The following is a 19,387-nucleotide window of genomic DNA, read 5'->3' as shown; positions in this document are numbered from 1 at the left end:
GTAAACTGGGGGCTGCATAAGTGCACTATACACCAACAGTAGAAAGTAAGCCCCAATCGTCTTGAAAGCTGTGCAGTATTTTCGAATTTGTATACGTATAGCAGGAGCGAAGTCACACTTTTCACGTACAATCAGACACTGACTAGCTTTTTCGAGCTGACGTACACGACCTCGAGGACGACGCTATTCCCCCGCTATTCACTGGTGCAGATTCAGTGTCGATATTACTTGTATATGAAACGAGCGAACATCCGGAACAAACCACTTACACGATACTGCGGTAAGGTACAGAAGAAATGCGTTGATGGAAAGTGTCATGCGGCCAGCAACAATGGTTCCAAAGGTTCATATTTATTATGATACATCAGAGTCCGGTGAAAATTATGAATTTTGCCGTAAATAAGAAAAAGAACAAGCTACTGAAACTATTTACATTTCGGGTATGAAAGAATACATCAGCAACGGCAGAAGTGCTCCGTTCTTGCGTCTGCAGCGGTACCTGTCTCCAATTTTCGACAAGGCTTGAGACAAAGACGGTCCGTGAAAATGCACTTACGGATGTTAAGAACTGACCCACCTAACGACAAAGCATGCTGGCTCATGGAATGCATTTCACAAGTCACTGTTGCAATATCTGCATGGATATATGTATAATTCCATTTCCACATTATGCCGCATGGCACGTGGAAATGACACATTCGCAGGTACCACATGTGTCAAGCAAAGAAAGGGAAGTTCAGACAGCCTACCAGACACCATGATATGGCAAATGAGTTCTGCAGAAGCCCGCAAGGTGGAGGAAAGTTCATGAAAAAGAAAAAAAAAAATGCCATCCGCCCGACTGTAGCACGAGGCTACAAGGAAACCCACGCGGGTTTCTCAGAAAGAAAACTTAGCAGTTGAAGAAAGATTCCTATTGGTCCGGGGGATTCGTCCTGGTCTGCGGTCAGGACGAGTCCTCCGGACCAAGAGGGATTTTTCTGCAACTACGAAGTTTTCTTTTTGAGAAACCCGCGTGGGTTTCCTTGTAGTCTCGTGCTACAGTCGGGTGGATGACATCCTTTTTCATGACATCATGATAACTCCATAGCACTAGCAAGTTCTTTTTGAACTAATTCGCATGGATTTCGCGAAGCTATCGAAAGAAGGCCGAACGCGCCGTTAAAACGAACACTTCCCTACTTTTAATGCAGACAAACGTTCCTGGATTACCCTGGCAAATGCAGGAAAAGCTATATCAGCTGTGCAACAATACTGGCCTGCTTCAAGGTGAATCTTTCAGAGGCAAAAAGATAGTACGCGACAATAAACCCGTCTTACGGATCGTTAAACTCTGACAAAGTGAGCCCTGTAGGTCACAGCATGAGTAGCAAATTTTGCTCGCCATATATCCTGCACCAAGTGGCCTAGCCGAACGTGCCATCCAGTATGCAAATCAGCATTTGTACCCAAAGTTTCTGGCAGAGCTTCCTTGCGCCCGCTTTTGCCTATCATAACCAGTCATATGCAAGTGGCTTGAGTTGCATATTTCTTAGTGCCACTTGAGGAGTCATGCCCATGTTTCCTGCGGACCGCACGTGCGTCTCCTAAGCAAGCTTGAACTAACCGAGACGAAGAAAGGTGCACAGAAGAAATTCAAACATCTGCACACAATGAATGAAGAGAAGTATTGACAGTAGACGGGAAGACGTCGATGACGAGGTCATAAGAAGAAAGAAATTAGGACTCCTATAACGTTAACTTGTCTGCCCTACTCCTAAACCCTACCCACTGGCGAAGACGGCATCCCAGTACGGCGCCTTGAAGACAATCTGGCACCTTGGAGCTTCCGGTGTTCCTCCCGTTCCCGGTCACAAGAGCGCGCCTCTATTGAAAATGCTTTTAGTTACTACGCCGGGAGGTGTCAGCAAGCCAGGGAGGATGAAGCGAGTTGCCCGTTCAGCCGCAATTAAAAACAGCGTCGCACGCTTTGGCTGACGCTCGGGCCCGCTGCACCGTGTTATAGGGCTTGGGGAGGGCCGCGGCTTGTCAGCCGTAAGACCACGGTTAGCTCATGGCGTCAATATAACCGAGGCGCCTGCATTGAATCCCAATTTTACCGCGAATGTGATGGCGCGCAAATACACCAGAAACATTTTAACATAAGCATAGTGCCCTGCTAATGACAGGCTTCAGTTCTGCTTCATAAATATGTCTTATACCCCTGACACACGGGCAAAACTAAAGTCCTTTCCAGTAAACCCCTTTTGCTACTCTGAAGGACCCTTTGCAGAAACGAGTTGCGCCGATGACACACGGCACCGCACTGAACTTCTTTAGGTAGTTCCTCAGATGAACGCCGCAAGAAAAATAGCGCTGGCTGTTAAAGCCACAAGAGAGAAAACATTCTTAAAAAGCTGCGTATTTAATTACACTTATCTACTGTAGAAGCTAAAGATATATTTTTGATTGTTGATGGCTAATAATGCTTATAGTCGTTTATTTTATTCGCGTTTTGCGTTGTTAGCAGCCGTTTAACTTGGTCCAGCAACTATGTGCAGCCAGTGTTTTGCTGTGCGTGCTGTTTATTCTGGTGTTGCCCACGTTACCGTCGTCCTTTTTCACGCCTTTGTCGTCCCTTCCTTTGTGCGCGCAGGCGTAACGCGATTCATTCAATATGTTATTCCACCAGCTGTGGTTCCTTCTGGGTATTTCCTGCGGGCGCTGATTGTGCAGTCTCCATCTCGCGACGTGAACACACCACATGCGCGCAGCAAACGACGACGACACTGCCGGAATTCAACATGACGGCACTAGCGACGTTATACGAGCGTTTGAAAGTATAGCTAGAGGAAATCTTCACTATTCGACAAATTGTATTACCGCTAAGAATTAAAAAATTTTCGCAAGGTAAAAAAAAATACCTATGGGCACCGTAGTTGTGTGGCAGGTTTCCTTCTATTGACGAGTTGTGCACGCTGTGTGCGAGAGTAACTCCTTTTCCGCTCGAAAAGTAGTTGCGCGATCTCCTTTCCCGAAAAGGAACTTTGCCGTAAAGGAGATACTCCTTTGTCGTGTGTCACTGCACTTGAACGCCTTTCCGGTAGATGTCCCCTTACCTAAAGGACTTTAGAGTGCCCGTGTGTCAGGGGTATTAAACTCACTAACTGAAATTATGTCAGTATTATCGTGTTAGTTAATGAATTTATCATTGTGATTTGCCGTGTCGGCACCGTCCGCCTGTCCACATAATCGTTCTGCGTATTCGGAATTTCACTACTGTTCAGAGTTGCTTTAAACATATGTAGTAACCTTAGAAAACAAACAAATAAAGAACTGATACGCCCCGTGTAATTTAAACGGTAAGGGGAACGAGGAAAAACAGGCAAAGCACACAGGAAGCGCAGTTAAAACGTACTACGTTGCGAACACCGCAACAAACACGAAAAAAAGTGAGAGTGAGAGAGAGAAACCAGTGAAAAAAAAAAAAAAAACAGCACATGTCGTCAGCATAGTACATGTACTATTTAGCGTGTGGCTGGTCTGAAAGCGTTGTTAACACTTTTCAATTCATGTGCCGAGTAATCCGAATCGGAACACTGGCTCGATAATTAGGGTGGAGATAATTAGGCGATGATAGCCACAATGCTGCCGAGTCGCGTGCCGCTTTTAATTACGCGCGAAACACTTTACGTCAGGCCACTAGTCCAACATAGGGAAGCGCGTTTAGTGCATGGCTGTTGGATAAAAGAGATCACACAGCTTACCTGTTTCCTTACTGAATGAGTTAGTGGATAACTCCGTCAAGAATGAATATAACAGAAGAAAAAAAGCATATAAATCCTGAATAGCGTTCTCCTAGTTACGTGCGGGAATTCCAGTCAGACATTGCAGGACGATATAGCGCGTGGCATCAATCACCGATGACTTTTCAAAGTGTGAATAAAGGCTGTTCGCAGTTCTTGTGCACTTTTTCGGAGTAACTCTGTGACCAATGAAATTCAAATAAAGCGGCTAATGAGGAAGCGACAGAAGTCCACACACGGGCGGCCCCCTTCCCGAGAAGTGAACGGCGGAACATAAAAGAGAGCGATGTGCTTTGACAGAGGAAATACTCTTGCATGCAGGGCAAGAGTATTTTATAAAGAAAATCAGAAAAAAGAAACAATAAACAAAAGCGAAGAAAGCCTTACTCCGTGTTCGTCGCCGATAAAGAGCGCACTCAGTGATTGATGACAGTCGTCATGGAAACGAGAAACTCCGTGGTCAACAACAGGCCGCTTTCACTCGTGACTCCAACGAAAGTGAAACTAAAATGATTTATCCATGGAGGTGCGCTTGCGATTGAGTATAAAATGAAGTAGATTATGATTATCTGTAGACGACGAGAAATTTCCATATGCTTGCGGACGATTACTGAGCATTCACGAGCGAATATCTGGAGGGGGACGAAAGCGACACAGCAGTATCTTGGGGCGCTTAGCAGGAATTTCAACGCTTTTCTTCAAAAACTATTAAACCGCGACTACCAGCGCTTGCTGTTCCCTCTCTAGTTATTTTTCTTTTCTCTTTTGCATCAGGACGGAATGAGAGTCTGACGAAGAATGTATTTGATGGAGGGGCAACACTCTTGTGAGAATAATTAATTGAATACGCACCTCAAGGACAACAACCAGCCACCCGTCTGGCTTTCGACGCCTTGCGAGTCGCACTTTGCCACCGAACGGCAGATTGTCGGCGCCTTCATTTTCCTTGGCGACGTTTCGCTTTCCCTGCTTAGACCTGCGCCTCGCTCCTGTCATGCTGGCTTCACCACGCTGTCAGAGAGAGCGCCGACAAACCAGACACTGCCTGACAACGACGCGGCGAGATGGCGCCACGGGCGCTCAGCGGCAAATCGAAAATGGCGGCTGGTGGCGTAGCGGCAGTGGCTGCGCGAAGTTGTGGATAAGCGGACGCTGATCTTCCTCGTAGTAACCTTGTCCTAGAAGAGCGGTAGCGCTTGCCTCTTGCGCGTGCGAAGCTCCATCGCATCACATCCAGCGGCGGTGCAGCGGAGGCGCCAGATCACAAGAACTTCGGACGGCGACGCGGACTCCGCTAGCATCATGAATGAAGCTGACAGTCCGGCGGGCGAGCGTCCCATCTTCGACGCATCGAAATTTCCCTTGGGGGACGCCAAGATTTTGCCAGGTCAGTGGCCACGAGAAGGGAGAGGAAGGGCGGAGGAGACTGAGAAATGCGTTAGCACTTCCCGCACTTCGTCGCTCGGTTCATTGCTGTCGTTGAGTTTCTAAACCTTCGTGGAAAATATTATTTTTCGAACGGTTCGCGTCTGGGAAAACCCCCTCGGTGCTGCTGTTGTCACCGGCACATATTTAGGAGCTTGTTGCGTGCCCGCTGTTGAAGTTGGCCGCGGCCACGTAACGGGAGTGAACCGGTCGAACTCGCATTTCTGACGACGAGTTGCTTTTCTGCTGATACGTGAACGATCGAAGTAGAAAAGTGCTGTGTCCGTTGACAACGAAGTGCACACTATCGGTCCCGATATAGTTCGCTAGAAATCAAAGACGTTTACTAAACAACAAACCGCTATTAAATATTATTTAGGGCGTTCGATTTTTCGATACGAAGTGTTTGCATAATCCGTCATTTATTTTTTTTTAACAAGTGGTGCTTCAAAACGTTCTGTTGTTCGCGCTTATTACACGGAGCAGTTCTCATTTGCTTCAGAAGCTGGCACTTGCTTACGCCTTGTTTAGTGTGCGTTCACCTCAAACCCACCATAGACCAAAAAGAATTTTTTCTTTTTTAAGTTTCCGCGACTGTCGTATCAAGTGCGTAACGATTATGCATGTCAAAAACATCGGCCGGCTCTTTGTTAGTGAAAATTTAGTTACGATAATTTTGAGACGAAAAATAGCGGAGTAGGAGGGGGGGGGGGCAAGGCGGGTCCTTCGATCGTCCGTTAGGTTCTTTCTCTTCGACTGCTGCAAAAAGCAAGAGATGCAGAGGCTTGGCCCCCCTGGCGCCTGGCCTAGCATTCGTAGCCTTAACAGTCGTTATGTTCGTGTATGGAGTGGCCTCCTTCCGTTGTGCGTGCGTGCGCATGTGTATGTGCGTGTGTGCGCGCGTGTGTGCGCGCGCTGCTGGTCATCAACCGACGTTGCACTAAAACACCATTTCTGGCTTATACTGATGGCCGTTAAAGAGGTAGTCTCCCAAATAGCGTCAACAACGACAGCTTAGTTTAATATTTTTCGTTTAATTCCTTCAATCTTTTTCGTTTTTCGTTTAATTTTTTAAAGTATGGCTTCACTCCACTAGCTTTCCATCGCCCACATCGTTTTCTACTCTGTATCGTTCAAGCTAGTGATAATTTTTTCGTCCACTGCCGCGCGTTTCCTGTGTCGTCACCCCACAGTTCCGCCCTGTTCGTCAATATAAATGTAGATCGTGCGAATTTTGATCGTCGCCATAATGCGTTTATGCGTTATCATCATTGCGGGATAGCTCTGTATGGCACATCTTATTTAATTTGACTGGTGGCATCTTATACCGTGTTTCTGAATATCCTTGTTACGGTGTCATCATCAAGTGCACACATTGTCCATGTTAGCCGGGTGCTTATTAGGCCCTGATTTGAGTATGATACCACCAGTTGCAGCGGTACTAACTCTGAAAAACCATGATACAGAGCTACCCGTTTTTAATCTGGGGCTTGCAGCCGATTTCACGAAGATGTTTACGCGTAAAAATGTTTTGAGACCATTTGGCGACCGTACGCTGACCAAATATCGAAAGGTAACGCCATGGCGTGGACCTGTCAGAGCGCCCGCAAATAGCTTTGCTGATTAGGCTTCCGGCTCCAATACCTTTTTTACGTTTGAGTACAGCTCAGGATCGTCCGCTGTTTCGTTTGCGGTCATGATTGGTCACTACGAACTGTTGTGCGTGCGGCTCGGTCGGATTCAGAAGCTTTTTCATTTGCCATTTCTGATGTGTCAGCTGCTTTGGTACTACCTCCCCACTCGCTCATTCTGTCCCGCTATTGCGATTGGCCATGCACCTATTCTTGTGAGCCGTTATTTCGTACGATTGGCTTCGTGAGTCCGACCCTTTCGTCCATATTGGTTCGTTAATGCGCCTTTCAGAGCACGTGCAATAAAGCACGTGCTCTTGCCGAGCTGTAAGACGAGCGAATTATAGATTCATCGCATATATCCAATAATTTTAATATATCCTGATGCCGCATACAGCGAACTTAATCGTTTGTTATAAACATGTTGCTCGTAAAATGAAAACTCATAAAGGAATAGGCGTTCCTTGAACATTTTGAAGGCTGCGAAACAAACAAATCCACCGCGTACCTGCAGTTGCAGGTAAGCGTCCAGTTCATGCATTTTTCGATCTGAAAGACGGATGGCACCCAGGCCAGGTTTATGTAACGATTCTATTCCGATATTAGTCCTTTCCCACTTCGCCAGTGGTCAGAGCGGCGCAGCGCCCTCGTTATCACCTGGATCAATCGGCCGGCCGCGAACTGTGGTTGATAAGAAAGGAATAGTGTCGAGCGAAGGGGAATCCTTTCATTATATCGAGCCAGCTGTGGGTAACAGAAGTTTAGAAAAAGAAAAGAGAAAAAAACGTTCAAGAACATCCTTTTATGTAAGTATAAGAACTGGCAAAATACTGGAGCACGGAGAATTCCAGCCCCAGGCAAAAATATTTTGCTGACTGCATTAAAGCGCGCCCGGATGATTTCCTTGAGCCCGCCATACTGCCGATTCCCGCGCATGTTGCACTATCAAATGTTGCGCTGGAAAAAAAAAAAAAAAAGAAGGACGACATTAAGAGGAAGCTTTAACTTGGGCCCAACTCCGACGCGGTCTATATTCTAATACATGTAAAATGCAAAAAACGTTTTTCTGAGAAACCCTCTGGACCGATTTCGATGTAATGTCTTGCATTTGAGAGATAAATTAAAATTCTAGTGACAGTTGGACGCGGAATTTCGATTTAGGGCCTGAATATTTCAAAAAGATTTTCAGAAATTCGAAAGTTTGAAAAAATAGAAGCACGAATTAAAAAAAAAATTATAGCTCTGCATCAAGAACAGATATCGCGGTTCTGTAAACGGCATCTATTAGAACATTCAAAGCGGACAAATTCGATGTGTCAAATTATAGCTTACGTGAATTCGTTACGCTGTGTACAAGGGGTCTGAAAAAACTGTATTTTCATATTGCAAAATTTTTAGAGATTCATGTGTAACATATCAATTTTGTCCGCTTTAGATGTACTATTAGTTACAATTTACGGGATTATGATACCATTCTTCATTGCTGACTTACAGAGTTGTAAGCTTGATAGTTTCGTTTGCTGAAAATTGACGACCTAAATCAAAAACGTGAAACCAGCAGTCACTAGATTTTAAGTTTTCCTTTTAAATGCAACCAACCTCGTCAAATTTGGTGCAGTGGTTGCCGAGAAAAATGAATTCTCATTTTACATGTATTTAGATAGGAGCACCAGAGCTAAAACTTCCTCTTATGCCCAGCGTTAGAGGCTTGCTCCATAGCTCGAACATTTGCGGATGTTACTAACGCTTTCTCTCAATTTGAATTTCGTGACCGTTAGACATTGGCAGATACAAAAGCAGGCCCGTTTCGGTGTTGGTGGCAGACGAACTGCGAGCTCTATATACCCCAAGTTCGATCATAAAAGAGACGTGTTTTACGTTGATAATGTTCGTACAATTTTGCGGCTGTTCGATATAAAGCGTGATTCGTTATACCGAGTTCATTATTATCGGCTTTCACTGTAACAGGTGTGTCGGCTGCCTTGTTTTTTTTTTCTCTGGCTTCTAACTCGCTTTTGCCGTGAGGCACTGCAAAATCAGCTTTTTGTTTCTTTTATTTTTCTTGGCGTGCATTGCTTGTTTTGCCTAATTTTGAAATCTAGACTATAGTGTCTGTATAATTGCATTCTCGAAACTACAGAAAAAAAAATGTGATACTTCACATTTACATGCTATTGCCACTATGACGCTTTTCCACGGCTTTTGTGCTTTCATCAGGCACGCGACGTCCACGGTTGGCCATTGCCGTCGATCATTTATTGCATTCCCTCATAACATGGAATGTGCGCCTTCGCGGTACGCTCTCCGCAAGTCTTACGTTGACAACAGGCGCGCGTTATTGGCATCGGTTTACCACGTAATATAGTTTAACGATTGACCAGTCCTGTCTAACTGGGTCTCCTTGCTTTCAGTGCTGCGCTGTGCGTGATACATAGAAATGACGCGCACACGTGGGCAGACGCACAGTGTGGCCCGATATGCCGAGAGCTTGTGCTGCTGTTAAGTGTTTCAGCTGAATTTACTCCCAGCTTCGTGGCAAATAATTTGGCAACGTGTACCATTTACTGACTCGCAGGCAAATCGCATCGTCCGTGCCGTTCTTGGTGTGCAGGACCCGCCCCAATTCCTCCCCCCCCCCCCCCCCCCCCCTCCTGCGTGAATCGCCGCGCGGTGTGCCTCAGATGACGCGTTGGTGCGAGGTCACCTTCCAGACTCGTCCTGTTCACCGGCTGCCCCTCGCTGGAGTCCTTCCGTTTCTTTGTTTTGTTGTCGTTTCCTTACGCCGCCGCCGCGCTCTCGAGAGCACGCGGTGAACGGTTGGTGCCCTGCCGTTGAAGGTCGCAGGACCAAATGTAACGGCCCTTTCCTCGTCTCTCTGAATACTGTGGCGTCTGTAGCACGCTTACCGTGTTTTCCGGCAGGTAAGCCTAGCACCCGACTCTTCACGTTCGGTTCGCCATGCTGCGCTCTGCGTGCGTGCAAACGATATGTACACGTGCCCTGTGCAGCCTATATTTGGTGCACGCCACCGAAGTATAGCGTGCCAGGCCGAAATCGCGCGAATTTCTGAAACAGTGCGTAGTCTCCCCCCCCCCCCCCCTGCCCCCCCTCCCCTATGTTGAATCGGGCAGTCGACCCCCTTCGATGCACGGAGACCATCCGATAACGGTGTCCGGCACCGAAGTCTCAAACGTGGCTGGAATCGGTTGCCGTGTGCTTGCGCCTCGCGACTGGCTCACGTCGTGTAGACGTGAGCCAGTCCTGTTCCTGTTCGAGTCTCTTTATTTCGTATCAGATGAGAATCAGGATTATCCGCACGAGCGTCGCTTGTTTCACTGAAGGTACGGAACACTGTTCCGCGTTCCCCTTTCCCAAGGTGCCCACGGGTATGCTCGCAACGGCCAGCATTGTGCTTTGCTCGGGAAGTCGTGTTGCTACTTGGGCTTCGACGGAAACCCCTGTGTAGCGCCGGTGGTCCGCTCACGCGCTGCCTGGCCGCTGGTTACATTTCTGTACCGGCGTTGAGACGGTCGCCCAGGCATGCTTGACCTCGATTTGCGAGCACTTCGTGCTCTCATCGTATTTCTGCTGAGACTATACTAGAACCACCCTGTTCTTTCGTATAGATGCTTGAATGGACACTTAGCGCCCCAATTCGGTGTCGGGCATCGCCCCAAAGAATTGCGCAATTGCGCCCACATTCCCTCCTGCGCGTTCATTGTGGTGTTGTGCGGCATTGATGTGTACGTCTTCGACCTTGGAAAGGGGACTTAAGATTTCTTTGATAACCTGAGACCAAATATGCCTTCATTCTGTCATTCCAAAGGCTGCAGCAATGGGCGGAGAGGTGTGCCATACATGCGGGTGCTCCATATTGGATAATAAACTAGCTTCCTTCATTTGCGCCGGAAAAGACATATACGCATAGGCGTATACTGAATCTGCGACGACCAGTGTTTAGACACTGAGTCACCGCTGCTTGTCCATACCTATAGGTTCAGTTGGTGTTCGTTGCATTGCATGCTCTCTTGGAATACGCATACGTGATCCATTTAGGTGCTGTTGTCACGTATCTCCTTTTCGCAGTGCGAACGTAATTTAGTCTGTGTTCATTTATTTATTTCATTTTTTTTTCTGCGCTGCAGCGTGGTTATGTAGCTCCAAACGGAGGGAATAAGAGGAGGGTGGGTGGTGAATAATAAAATGACGAAAAGCCTGACTTGTTGGTAGTTTCTTCTCTCGTTTCTTCCGGTGCGCGACAGTGTCCCCGGGTCTTTCTTTGTCTTTGGCAGAACGCCGTTCCTTTACCTTGCGGTACTTCCTGCCACACCCACTCTTTTGATGTATTTGCATAATTTCACAACAATTCAGTGCGTGAGTGGCCGTCGAATTGCCACAATATTTGACCATGAGGTATACGGCCGGTCTATTTTTCCAACGCTTATTACGCCACTGCACCCTGTAAACATAGCCATTCCATGCGGGCCTTCTAAGAGCAACCTTTTTTTTTCTGTGTCATTTTGATTTCTTCGTGTCAGATGATAAAACGCGCTGCATGGCGTTGTCCTTCTGGCTACTTCCGCTTTCCCTCTCGTCCCTGTGAGAGGGCGTGTCCGAAACTCAACGCCTGCGGCGCATTCCGTATGCGGCGTTAGCTTTTACTTTCTCTTTGCGCTGGCCCGAGGACACTTGTCATGCGGACGTTTCCTTTCGACCTGTAGTAAACAGCTCACCCGAAGGAAAGAGTTTGGAAAACAAATATGATTACATAAGTGAATGCGTGCGCCTACAGCGACGATATGACACCCTTGTCGCTATTGTGCTTAACTCTCAGGTTATTGAATATAATGTGTATTGAGTGTTTTTCTTTTTCGCGAATTCAACCATGCAGCAGAGTGTCGATCCCAATGGACCGATATATTGTGTGTGTACCATGGCCCGCACCGAAATTTGGTTAGCGCATGGAAGCCGAATCAGAGCTACCTTCTAGGTATCGAAACGGCAGATGCGACGGTTCGTTTCAACCGTGAGGACGGCGTTTCTGGCATGTATTGAGTACCTCTGGTGAACATGTCTCATATTGTACGGGATTGCAAAGAAACACCGAAGACTCTTTGGTGTTTGCCTCCTTTGTTTCGCGACACCTTATACGCTCTGTCCGGTGCGACATGTAAGCCCTACATCCGCCAGCTGAAACAATGCTGGGACGTTAGGTGATTCGAGTAGGTACCGTTACGGACACGGTGACCGCGGTTCTGGTGATTCGATGCCTGCCTAGACTTGGTCGTACGATTATACGTATATACGTCGTACGATATACGTTATACGTCGTACGATATATATATATATATATATATATATATATATATATATATATATATATATATATATATATATATATATATTTGCCAGGATCCATTTCATGCACGAGGCATCCTTTATATCACGTGTACCGTGCGTGCATGGTTTCGGATAAAAGGTTCCAGCTCGTTCTTATAGTCCTGTTGCGGTGCTAAAGCACACGCTTGATCTGTGGGTCTCCTGCCGAAACGTAAAACCGTTGAACACGAATGCAGATATAGTGTTTAGTGTATAGCCATTCATTTCTATCTTTTCCTTTTTCTTTTTGTTCGAGATGATTTAATTCACGCATTTCATATATATATATATATATATATATATATATATATATATATATATATATATATATATATATATATATATATATATATATATATATATATACTGCTGTATTTATTACATTTTGCGTGTTTTAAAATAGCGCCTTCTGTCCTGCATTTTACATGTCACGGAATCTAGCGTTTGGTGCATCGGCGTACTCCATATATAGGACTGTACAGCACTGGATACTCACGTCTGTCTAGTCTTGTCTCCTATAGCACCGTATTTTGAAACGTTCATTTTTGTGACTATCACTTTCGGTGTACAGCGATCGGCTAAGCCTGGGATATCAGACGGGATAAGAGGAAACGTGAGTGCAGGCTCGCTTTAATTCTGTCAGATTAGGTTTCACCTCGCGAGCGTTGTGTTTGATTGCGGTGATAAGGGAAACGTTACACCAACGAATTAACTGCAGCGAGGCGCCGCGCTGGATGTCATTAAATCACGCGAAAGTGTCTTCGATTGTGATGATTTGAAGATACGGGTAACGCCATACGCACTATACAGGGTGTGCCAGCTAACATTAGCCGGAGTTCAAAAATATGCCGATGCACCCTAAGACGACGCGACCAAATGCATGTTGCTGACTATTGCATGGAGTAAGCCACGCTGCTTTTTGTATTCTCCTTAATTGCATAGTTAGTCAAGATTAATTCACCAACTTCTGAAGCAACGAAGTTAAGCAAAAAATTCCAATTAGAAAGTTGTAGAGCGCTTTGCAAAACGTCCGATTAAACAGCTTCTAACTTTCTATCTATTAGGTATTAGCGTTTTTCCGCTTATTGCAGATGCCCGCGAAATAAAACAAAATGACACGTGACATGCCCGCTTGCGCATCGTGATTACAGCGCTCTCGAACGCTTCTCGTACAAACGAACATAGCATCTAGCAGGGTGTGCTGCCGCTTTAGGCCGATCCACACGACGGACCGAGTCTGCGGGCCGATCGTTCACGTGATGCGACGTCACGGCCCGCCGCGGTCCGGTCCGGCGCAGAGCACATCCACACGGCGGACCGCCATAGCAGACGGCAGAGTAGACCAACTAGCTACACCCTTTCTCTATGGCTACACTCTAGGCCAGAGTGTTATCATTGTTATCATTCCGGCTCCAGTCCCACAAAGCCGGGAACTGCTCAACGAGGGATACAAAATAAAAAAAAAACCTCCTCGTCCCTCCAAGAGGACACGGTGTTTAAAAAATATATCTGCTGCACGCACGTATAGGCGGAACGGCGTACATGAAACGACTGGCTTGACTGGCTTTTGCTGAGCCGAAAATTAGATTGGATTTGGCTGAAGATACTCTGTTGCCGGACAACATTCGTTGGCTACGCCAAAATCGCTGCGCTGTCCATGCGGTCCGCCGCCAAAACTGAAGCGGGAAAAGCCTCGGCGATTTGTTGGACCGCGAGGGCCGCGGTCTTGCGCGGCCCGTGCAAGGGCTACAAGGGCTACAAGTGTGTATAATTTGTTGGAAAAGCTTTCAGGCTTGCTCGTCTATTTCAGGCTTGCTCGTACGACTCGTGAGATTCAGAAATGGCGTGTAGAGACTCGGGCAGAAAGACAGAGGGATACCCAACCTCTTTGACCACGGCAGAACGTGTCCATAGGGAGCTCAAGCGCAGGAGATTGAGGCAAGTGCAGGAGCCCCAACCATCTACGACTGCGGTTGGTTGGTAACTTGTTTATTCCACATATTTGCGCTCCTACGCGCTGCGGTAGAGAAGACATGGTACCATGATGAAGAGAGGCAGAGTCAGCTATCGGCGCATTCTTGAGTAGGCTCGGAAGCAGCAAGTGTACATGTGACGCGGATCCGATCAGGCGCTTTGTCTTGCTCAGAGACGCCACGCAGTCGGTCCCCCACCGATGGTGCTGCCGCGTCCTGGGTTACTGACACGAGAGCCCGCCACAGTTCTATCGCTTGCACTGGTGATGATGATGGCGCTGGACACGCCCATGCGTGATGTCGGCAATGCGCCCCGCTGCATCAAGTGCGGCGGGCTCGAGCGGCGCAGGGTAGGGTACCTCGATGTCCTCCTCCTAGGCACCCTAGCGCAGGGCAGTTTCGGGCGCCACCAGTGTAGGGGGTCATTTCTTTATCCGAGTGCCAGAACACCCTCTGCAAAACAAACGGGCCCGCTACCAATAGGGATAGAGCACGATTGCGAAATTAGTGTCTGGGGGTCCTGCGGGCTGAAGCCCCTCCATACGTTCTCCGCCGGAAAGCTGCCAAAGGCACGTCGATCGAGGGGGGCTTTGCTGCGGGCCGGGGACAGCACGGCCGCGTTATAATGTTTGGCAGCGTGGAGACGCACGACGGCAGCGCGGCGAGGCCCGCAGCCGCGATTAGAAGCGCGTGGCCCGTGTCGGGGCTTCCTCCGTTTGGGGCATCCGCCTTGTGTGGCCTTCGGCGGACGCTGCCTCGGTCGATTGACGGCGCTGTGTTTCTAGAGCCCCGCCGGCGGCTGCCGTCGTGAGGCGGCTTCCGGCTAAACTACGCTGCGCAGCTTCACCGCCTTTATTTATTCTGTACGTCTCTAATGTTGCGCTTCTTGTGTTTTTGCTCTTGCTCAGTGTTCGTCTCGGGGATGACTCAGGAGCCGATCGTCGCCTTGCCGTAGTTATTATTGTGTAGCGTGCTATATGACCATAACTTAAAGCACGGACGAGTGTGCTCATTTAAATGAGAGCCCGACATTCATTTTCCACTTTCTCCAATGTGTGTCACAGTCGTGTGATTTATGCTTGGACGCGTGATTTTGAACCTGCAGCGTGCTTCTTCTGGCCTCCTTCTCTCAGTATCGTTTAAGATGCCTCGAGTCAGTGCAGAAAAACGTTGTTTTTGCTTTCTGGGTTAATTATTAGTTTGCCAGTGGCGCTATGATTTTTTACCTAAAGCAGGAAGAAGACGTTAGGATTGTTGGTTGTTCACATATTTCGGCATGACGCATCCTTAATGCGCAATGTGGGTGCGTATGTTTCCTCCTGGTGAATTGCGGCATTCGATTGCCCACACGTATGGCGGCCGCATTTCGATGGGGGCGAAACGCGAAAACACCCGTGTACTTAGATTTAGGTGCACGTTAAAGAACCCCAGGTGGTCGACATTTCCGGAGTCCTCCACTACGGCGTGCCTCATAATCAGAAAGTGGTTTTGGCACGTTAAACCCCATAATTTAATTTTTTTAAATTGCCCACACGCTTGTTTTTCTTTTCCGTTCTCTTAACAGGTAATGCTTACTACCACTTCAGTACTGTATGTTCGTCGTCATAGTGCTTGTGCGTTCTTACACGTAGGCAGTTTTATTTTTAGTGTCTCTCTATAGTTGTCACAACTGGTTCTTAACGCACCAGGGGACTGATAATTCGCGTTCATCCATAAGCAGGCGTGAATGTATACCCACTGAGTTAAGCTATGATTACATTAGCGTATCGGTCGCCGAATTTGCCATTTGAAGAAATAAAGATATTAATATTTATGGATCGAATTTTTAGATATATTTGCCGATAAGTGCCGAATATGAGAATTCTCTAAAGCTTGCACAACGCCACTAAAAATGTCCCGTCATTTAAGGCAGCTTCCTCGCATAGTGTAAGCTCCGCACAGAACAAAATAAGAAACGTATGCCGTGTTGCTAGGGCGCCTTGGCTTTAGTATTCCATGCGTCCCAGCTAACGTTAACCAAGCTGTTCAAAGAAAAAAAGAGATTAAAGAATTGACGCAGAAACTCCTCTGAGAGTTGTCTAATTATGCGTAAGCATTGTGCCACTCGCTCATCTCCACGCAGCCCGGTGTCATTACGAATGTAATGAAACTTGATCGGACCAGTAAAAACGACAGCGTTGCGGCGGCACGAACTGCATGAGGACGGGCGGCACAAGGTGAATTGATAACGCAAGCAAACTACTGCAGGTGACGGCGCTAGGTGCGCTAATGACGTTCCGATCACTATAAGCCGTTATCGCTCTTTACCGCCGTATCCATCCGCGTCGAGCTATTATAAACCGTGATCAACCGTACTCCGGCGGCGGCTGCGTATGACGCGGCCGTGCTGGCCCTATCTGGAAAATGATCTGCGATGGAGACAGAAAGCTCCGAGTGGCTGATAGCTTTGTGTGCCGCTTAGTTCGCGTTGAAGCGAGAGGCAGCACGAAGGTGAATTCACTCGCTCCTGCGGGCACTATCTTGAAAGTGATCGTCTTACGTGACGAACGGAAGGAGGGACGGACGGATGGTTTTCCTCGTTGGGTAAGCATGTGTAGAGTGTAGGACCCACCGCCCCGCTTTCCCTGACACGATTATGTCGCACGATTTTCTAATCACCACTTACACGGACATCCTCCAGTACTACCGACTCGGAAGATGCATATATCCTCCCGCGCACCGCGATCTAACAAGACGCGAGGCCGTCCAATAGCGCAAGATTACAAAGACGGCGCCGAATAAAACAATACACGTGCTTGTCTCGTGTCTCCTTTCTTCGTCAATAGCGCAAACTACAAATAGGTAGCTTCCCGCACCCCATCTTGTACAGTAGAATCTTTCCGCAACAGATAGCGCCTAGGTGCAAACACTGCTCAGTTCCGGCTACTCTCATTCACATGACGTGGACACGCACGCATTACAATGCAGACAACGCAAACACCCCAGAGCCGTGGGAGTCCCTCCTACGTGCCTCCGAGCCAGCAGGCCAACGCCGGCTCATCCAGCGCGCGGTGGAGGCCGCGGCATCCCAAGGGATATCCCCGCCGACATAAGCCAGCGCAACCGGTCCTCGGACTGGTCCCCTCTTCTTGGGCGAAATAAAGAGTTCACCACCACCACCATAGAAATGCTTACGCATTTAAAAGCTTATTGTTCTTTACAAGCACGTTTACATTACATTACAAACCTTTTACATTACTCCCTTTACATTACAAACCTGTTAAAGTTTAAATGCATTGGTTATTTTTCGCTTGCCATGGTCTTGAGGTAATACATGTAACGGTGGACGGCTGGGCAGTTTGAAAGAAGAATAAAGGTGGCATTCGGAAGTGCGTGGAAAAGTTCTCGTCCGGAAGCAAGCTGCGCTTCTCTCTGTTTCTATGTACAGCGTGCCGTCAAAGCCCCTCTGTGTGTGTATCTGCTTATAGGTTAAAATAGCTCTCGAGAAGGCGAAGAACGCGCTTACGCAAAAAGAAAATATGGCGGGAGGTAAACGTTTCAATTTTCAGTTTCAGTTTATTATCCATTCAATAAACAATGATTATGTGGCGGGTAATATACAGACGAGGGTCCCAAAGTCAGTGACTGCTACGGGAACTTCAGTTCAAATAAAAAAAAAAAATCCTACAAGACGTGAATTGCAGCAGTGAAATTAAGAAACTACGAAGAAAACAAATGAACGCGCGAAATGCAATACATTATTAAGAGAAAATAAACAAAACGCACATATATAAAAAAGCATAATTATACAGAGTAACATATTACAGGGCATGAGACTATTTACGCAGAATAAAACATTTTAATGCCTGTTTGAATGCATTCAAAGATGATGTTAGTTTAAGTGAATGTGGTAAGTTATTCCATATTTTTAACGCTGAAAACGATGTCATTTGTCCATAGTTGTTGTTACATTTAGGTAGTAGAAAGTTCAAATTATTCGCAAACCTAGTGCAGTTGTTATTAGTGAGCAATTTGTAGTGTAGAGATTCGTAAGCAAGCTGCTTGTTAAGTAATTTAAACAAAAGAGAGAATACTTAAATAATACTTAGACAAGCCAGATACAGGTAGTAAAAAGCCTAGAGTAGCGGGAGAGTATTTGACTAGAAGGAACTGTTGGTGACTATGCGAATAGCCTGGTTGTGTATGTGTTGAATAGAGGAGAGGTGACAGTTATACGTGTTTCCCCTGGAAGCAATACCGGAGGTGATATGACTATGAATGAACGCAAAGTATGAATATAATAATGCGTGTTCTGAAAAAAAAATGCTCGTGATTTAATTAGTGCTGTTATCCCGAAAGCAGCTTTTTGTTTAACTAATGGAATATGATTGGTAAACTTTCTAAGTTAGGATCTAATTTTATGCCAAGGAATGACACACAGTCCGCTGCAGGAATAAAGTGACTGTCGAGTGTTACTTGGGGTCCACACGGCAACATCCTTTGTTTTCTTTTAAATATTATGAACTGAGTTTTGACAGGGTTTAAAATTAAATTATTTAACTGACACCATTCTACAACCACGGCCGCTCAATGGAACGCACTTGGTGTGCGTTTCCATTGAGCGGCCGTGCTACAACTTTCGCTACTTCATTGTTCAGTTTAAGGAGTAAGGTTGTTAAATACTTATCTTACATGGAAATAATGGTTTCATCAGCATATAGAATAGCATCAGAAAGACTAAAAACATCAGGTAAGCCGTTAATGTGAATGAAAAAAACATGGTTCCCAGTATTGAGCCCTGTAGTACCCTTTGATTAATAACTTTGGCTCGGAATAAGCGCCCCTTACACAGACTGTTTGCTCACGGTCAAGTAATTTTTTTAAAAGTTAAAGCTGGACCTTTTGTACCTAAAGATTCTAGTTTGGTAAATAAAATGATATGATTAACAGTGTCAGAATCTTTAGTAATACCTAAAAATACTGAGCCAACGAATTTACCGCTATCAATAGAACATCTTATGTAATCGGTTAATGTTATACAAGCTAAGCTGGTCGAACTGCCAGGACGAAAACCGAATTGGCAAGGTTTTGACGATTTAAATTTTATTAGGTAGCAGTTTATACATTTCAGAAATAATTTATCGATAAGTTTACTAATGGAGAACAAAATAGAGATTGGGCGATAATTAGGCACCTGAGATTTAGCACCTTTTCT

General features: G+C 46.5%; 2 protein-coding genes across 4 annotated transcripts in view; one reads left to right on the top strand and one right to left on the bottom strand.

Moving 5' to 3' along the window:
* The window catches only part of LOC126547344 (uncharacterized), a 56,310-nt gene extending 51,449 nt beyond the window's left edge, over positions 1-4,861 (bottom strand). Inside the window, exon 1 of the mRNA XM_050195319.3 lies at positions 4,638-4,861. Coding sequence (XP_050051276.1) covers positions 4,638-4,781 — 144 coding nt within the window. The 5' untranslated portion in view covers positions 4,782-4,861. The remainder of the gene's footprint in view (positions 1-4,637) is intronic.
* Positions 4,862-4,885: 24 nt separating this feature from the next.
* The window catches only part of LPCAT (lysophosphatidylcholine acyltransferase), a 165,305-nt gene continuing 150,803 nt past the window's right edge, over positions 4,886-19,387 (top strand). Inside the window, exon 1 of one of the 3 annotated variants that reach the window (XM_055062710.2) lies at positions 4,886-5,172. In XM_055062710.2, coding sequence (XP_054918685.1) covers positions 5,088-5,172 — 85 coding nt within the window. In that variant the 5' untranslated portion in view covers positions 4,886-5,087. The remainder of the gene's footprint in view (positions 5,173-19,387) is intronic. The other 2 variants (XM_050195298.3, XM_050195297.3) reach the window with 2 other exon arrangements.

Source organism: Dermacentor andersoni, chromosome 1 (assembly GCF_023375885.2).
Source record: "Dermacentor andersoni chromosome 1, qqDerAnde1_hic_scaffold, whole genome shotgun sequence".
NCBI classification, from domain to species: domain Eukaryota; kingdom Metazoa; phylum Arthropoda; class Arachnida; order Ixodida; family Ixodidae; genus Dermacentor; species Dermacentor andersoni.
Note: the sequence above shows the minus strand (reverse complement) of the source record. Positions and strands in the feature narration are given on the sequence as shown.